The sequence below is a fragment of the Nymphalis io genome, chromosome 12, assembly GCF_905147045.1.
Source record: "Nymphalis io chromosome 12, ilAglIoxx1.1, whole genome shotgun sequence".
Classification (NCBI taxonomy): domain Eukaryota; kingdom Metazoa; phylum Arthropoda; class Insecta; order Lepidoptera; family Nymphalidae; genus Nymphalis; species Nymphalis io.
The window spans coordinates 13214557-13220557 of record NC_065899.1 but is presented as its reverse complement, the minus strand read 5'-3'; the positions used below and the strand labels follow the sequence as shown (position 1 = coordinate 13220557).

The 6001-nt window shown below is 34.8% G+C and overlaps 1 protein-coding gene across 1 annotated transcript; it reads left to right on the top strand.

The window, feature by feature from the left end:
• Positions 1-93: 93 nt before the first annotated feature.
• On the top strand, positions 94-5572 carry LOC126772466 (organic cation transporter protein-like). The gene is made up of 7 exons (XM_050492840.1): positions 94-381; positions 992-1327; positions 2461-2689; positions 3416-3671; positions 3754-4377; positions 4483-4664; positions 5337-5572. The coding sequence occupies exons 2-7, from the start codon at positions 1134-1136 to the stop codon at positions 5487-5489; spliced, it is 1638 nt and encodes a 545-aa protein (XP_050348797.1). The 5' UTR covers positions 94-381; positions 992-1133; the 3' UTR covers positions 5490-5572.
• Positions 5573-6001: the final 429 nt, after the last annotated feature.

The following is a 6001-nucleotide window of genomic DNA, read 5'->3' as shown; positions in this document are numbered from 1 at the left end:
TAAAATATGATTACATATATATTTCGATAATGTTTTAACTTTATTAAATGTTTTTGACGAATGAAGTTTCATTTAAAACTGAATATATTAACTGTATTTATTAAATGTATTTTTTAGGAATAATTTGCTGAATGTAAAATATAAAATTGTTTGTGTGTTTGTTTTACTTCAACGTACTCGACTCTTTTCGTTTGAGGTTTCCATTGGCTTAAAGTAATTAATTCATATTGTATATGGTGGGTGGTGGATTGTTGAATAGGCTAGCTGGGCCGCAGAGCTTTTGGATGTGTATTCCGTGCGAAACTGCTGTTCTCCATGCTTGAAGTTGACACTGTCCAACTGCTTGCCTCTAATCATCATCATAAGCTTATCAGATTTCCCGTAAGTTCGTCTATCTCCCTAATATAATATTTAAAATATATGTAATAAAATTAAAATATATGCCAAAATACTATGTCCGATTATGTTTTTCTTGATATTTTAATATACATCACCTAGACGATCAAGAGGTTTATATCGTACGTGTTATTTATTTTGTAATATAAAATCAAAATATACATTATTCAAGGTATACAAGTAGCTTGAGTCGTTATTTAAGAAGATTATATTAAAACGTTCGGTTTGATTTTTATTGAGAAGGGCCGGCAAGGAAATAAATAGTTAAGCTTTTCTAACAATTAAATTACGTGGTATGTTAATAAGATTTATATATTTTGGGCAATAAGGAATAAATAAATATAATATATTACTGTACTAATAGCAATTACCTTAAATTCGATATAATTTGACCTAGAACGTGATAAATAATAACGAACTCAAGGTATTTTGATGACAGAAAAGTAAAGTATCAGAATTGAGATTACAACAAACTCGATAAGATAATTACTGAATTATAATTGTCAAGTTATCGGATATATCTTATAATATCTTGTTCGCAATATTTAAATTGACCATCGTAAGTGTATTAATCTTGCTTATCGAAAAATTGAAGGATCGCGAGGTGAGAACAAATTTGTTATTCGTTGAGTATCTCTTGGGACAAATGGCGAAGAGTTAAAGATACTCTCGAAGTAAGCGATACTATCTAGTGAATACTACTACAACATATTGTATTGTAATCGGGAATCGATAAAATGTCAAGCGAAGAAAAAGTTGAAGTGGGGAACAATGAATCGAATGGCATTGATTTAGATAATATCTTAAGGGACGAGGTGGGACAGTTCGGTCGCTATCAGATCGTCACAGTGCTCTTGGCCGCGCTGCCGGTTATATTTTCTGCTTTCGCTGCCGGCGAATACATCTTTACGACGGCTAGAATACCGACAAGGTAGTGTTATACTTTTAAATTATTGGTACATCTTATTTTCTAAAACAAATTTCATTAATATTAATATGTTTAAAGCATTAGAGTTATACAAGTGATTGGTTATCAATTCATTTGCTTGTTTTTATATTATATAGGAAGGATGTTTGTTGCCAAGTTTTCGAATTGATGAGAAATCCTAAGTAGCTCTGCCATGATATGGCAATCGAGGCTTAAAATTATACGAAAATAGAATAAAATCATTAATTTTTTAGCGCCCTATGACGGTGTTATAAAGATCATACTAAGATTATGGTTAATCTTATTGGTGTCGTAATTATGTTTGTGTAATTACAATAAAACCATTTAGCTGATATCGGGTGATTGATTATGGATGAATATGTTGATTTCATTTATAGTAACAGCCTGTTAATGTCCCACTGCTGGGCTAAGGCCTCCTCTCCCTTTTGAGGAGAAGGTTTGGAGCTTATTCCACCACGCTGCTCCAATGCGGGTTGGTAGAATACACATGTGGCAGAATTTCAATGAAATTAGACACATGCGGGTTTCCTCACGATGTTTTGCTTCACCGTTAAGCACGAGATGAATTATAAACACAAATTAAGCACATGAAAATTCAGTGGTGCTTGCCCGGGTTTGAACCCACGATCAGCGGTTAAGATTCACGCGTTCTTACCACTAGGCCTCATTCATTTTACTCAAAGTAAATACTCGTAATATAATTATTACCATTGATAAATATAGTTTGTTTTTTTCCTCAATAAATATCTCACTGCGCTCTAGTTCCACTTAAAGTACGTGTCCTCTTTTATTTATTTATTTATGAATATATAATATAATATATAACACTAGTTTCAGAGGCCAAGTGTTAGCTACCCTACGTCTTTCTCTTGGGGACAACGTGTATGCAAATGTCAGGATGATCGGTTGAGTTGTTAAGACGTGAAAACGTAACGAACAAACATATAAAAAATTCACTATCACAATTCAAATATTAGTGAGGATTTATAATAATATAAGCTATAAAATATCCTAGCAAATATCATGGCCTGACATATTTAGGTGAAGTTTACAATTAAGGTCGTGAGTACCGTCCATTCTTACCGCTAAAACAAATATTCCTCACGCTTTTTCAGATGTTTAATCCCACAATGTGATGGCGAAAATATAGAATATGCCCCAAGTTGGGTTTTAAATGCGATACCGGGCACCAGTACCAGTAGCTTCGAAAATTGTGAGAGGTATGACGACAACCCCCAACCGAGCAACGCGACCGGCGTGTGTCCGGCCGACTGGTTCGATAGGACCAGCGTCGTGCCGTGCGAGGACCACGTGTATGAGAACACACTCAGTGTTGTCTATGATGTAAGCATCAGTTATTCTTTTAAAGTATTCGTAAATATGTCATAATAATAATAATATCCGGGTACATTTTCCTCACACGGCCATCTGGTCCCAAATTAAGCTTGTACGAAGCTTGTGCTATGGAAACCAGACAACTGATATACTACATATACTACTTTTCTTTTGTAAATACATACTTTTATAGAAAACTATACCCAGACTCAGGACAAACAGACATGCTCATGCACACAAATGTCTGTCCTTGGAGGGAATCGAACCCACAACCTTCGGCGTGAAAAGGCAACCACGCCAACCGGCTCGTCAAATACAAAAAAAGAGACAAAACAAAGATGTAGTAAATGCAAGAGGCAACCTTATTGCTAAAGCTGCGTTCTCTTCCCGGCAACCTTTGTGCAGTTAACTGATTATAAGTTTCGTGTGAAGGGTGCAGTCATTTGTTATTACAAGAAAATATTTAGTTCTTTACCGTTCAGGTATCAGGTAAAAACCTGATTAACTGTTTTTGAGATAAAGTTCAGCGCTTAGTCTATAAGTACATGTCGTATAAGGTCATACGTGAATTCCAGTAAAAATTACATTGAATAAAGCAAATTATTCACTGTAGAAGCTGTATGAATAAACTTTAATTATTTATTGACGAATATATTGTATGTAAAAATATTGTTCATAAAAAAAATGTTCGTTTAATAATACTTATTTATTTAACGGAAAAAACTGCAATTCCAGTTCAAAATGGCATGTGATGAATGGAGGCGATCTCAAATAGGCTCTATCCGCACCATCGGCACATTGCTGGTGTTACCGATCACCGGATACATCTCTGACAGGTGGGGCCGCCGCGTCGCGCTGACCATCAACGCCTTCAACACTGCCTGGCTTGGGGTTGTTCGGTCCTTCGTCAACTCTTACGAGTGGTTTCTCGCTCTTGAAGTCGTTGAGTCTACCATTGGCGCTGGAGCGTACTCGTCTTGTTACATTTTAGGTGATTACTGGCTTTTTTTATCTTATAAAATATTTATTTATTCAAATTATGTTATGTTAATTAATAAATAATTGTTTTCTAGTTACGGAGTTGGTAGGCCCGAAATATCGAGTAATAGTGGGTGCTACTATGTCGACGATGTTCGCTTTGGGGCAAGTTATTCTTGGATTCATAGCGTGGGGAGTTCAACCTTGGCGTACACTGACTCAAGTTCTTTACGCACCACAGCTATTAGTAGTGTCTTACTTCTGGATCCTATCCGAATCAGTACGCTGGTTAATGAGTAAAGGTCGTTACGAAGAGTCAGAGAAAATCCTGAAGAAGGTGGCGAGAATGAATAACAAAGAATTGTCCGAGAAATCATTACAGGCCCTTCGAGCAACGGCTGAGGCTGAAAAGTTAATCGAAAAACCGAAAGAGCCTTGGTTGGTGGTCCTAGTGCTTAGATCTAAAATTATTCTATCGAGATGTTGCGTGGCGCCTATCTGGTGGATAACGAATACGTTAGTGTACTATGGAATGTCCATCAACGCCGTCAACTTATCGGGAAACAGATACCTGAACTACGTGTACGTTGCTGCTGTTGAAATTCCTGGTTACTGGACAGCTATATTACTATTGGACCGAATCGGGAGGAAGCCGGTTCTTATCGGTGGTTATTGGTTGTGCGCAGCTTGCCAGTTTGCATTTGCATTTATCCCCGAGGGTAAGACTGAATATTATCTTAATAATACATATCTATTATTGTTATTTTATTGTTATATTTAAAAAAAATAATATTGTTTTTATATGAGAGAGTCTTCAATTTCAGGTTACGGCGGCTTGTCTTTAACGTTTTACTTAATCGGCAAGTATTCAATAGCGGTGGTAATGACGTCTGTGTATGTCTACACTGCTGAGCTGTTCCCCACCAAATACCGACACAGCCTATTCGCCTTCGCATCAATGGTGGGCCGACTAGGTTCCATCACTGCACCGCTTACTCCCGCACTTGTAAGTTAAAGCTCGAAGTTTATGTATCTAGATAAATATACTTTCTTAATAAGTTTACATAAAAAATGATAAATGTTTTAGAAATATGAGTTCACTTGAAAAAATCTGAAACATGTGTAATGTATCATCATAAAGTGCATCTGTTTGGTGGAATTAGCTTTAAATAACTTAACAAAAGAATATTTTATCCAGTAGTGGTACATTTAGAAGCAGGTATTTAACACGATAAGCAATAATCATTTATTTTTGGTCTTAGCGGCTAGTGTTATCGTAGAGGCAAGATATATGTATTATATAATTATATTATTGTCAACTTTACCATTTTTACCACCAGGTCTAATTATTTTGCCACTTAACATAATTCAACAATTAAAAAAAATATTTTAATTATAGTATAGGTAGGCGGACGAGCAGATGATGGTACATAAATGGTAGCACCTGATGGTAAGTGGTCACCAATGCCCATAGACATTGTAAGAAATGTTAACCATCGCTTACACCGCTAATGCGCCACCAACCTTGGGAACTAAGATATTATGTCCCTTGTGCCTGTAATTACACTTGCTCACTCACCCTTTAAACAGAACACAACCGTATCAAGTACTGCTGTTCTGCGGTAGAATATCTGCTGAGTGTAACTTAAAATATTAATATAATAAAAATTTATTACAGGCCCTGGAAATTTGGGAAAGTCTCCCATCCGTAATCTTTGGGTCATTTGCGCTACTTTCCGGCTTATTGATCTTCACCACACCGGAAACTCTCGGTACTAAACTGCCGAACACGATGGAGGAGGCTGAACAGCTCAGTTCGAAGAAAAAATAATTTCTGATATAAATTTAAATCTGTGTAAATTAAATAATACAATATAATTATATATGTAATAAAATACACACATACAACGATTTCATTGGATTTTAGAAATAATATATTTCATTATCAGAACGTGTAATGCTTAGCTAAAGTATTATGATGGCTTTTTCCTTTAAATATGCTTTAAATATAAAAATATTAGTCGGTTTACATTTAACCAATATTTCGATTAAGCTCAGCAATTCAGTGTCATTTAATTGGTATAAAATGAGTAAAATATAAATATTTTACAACATTATTTAACATTTTCATTTTTTGAATATTAATTATTTGATTAAAAGCAAACAAAATTAAGAGGTACATTAATACATAAAGAAAAAGATGTTAAAAACAAAAATTTATACATTATTTTATACATTATTATTGAGGAAAAAAAAAATATTTTTTTACGAAACTGATTCAAATTGTCATTAAAAATATTAATTTTAAGAGCTTCGTTTGACACTTTTTTATTGTTCATCATA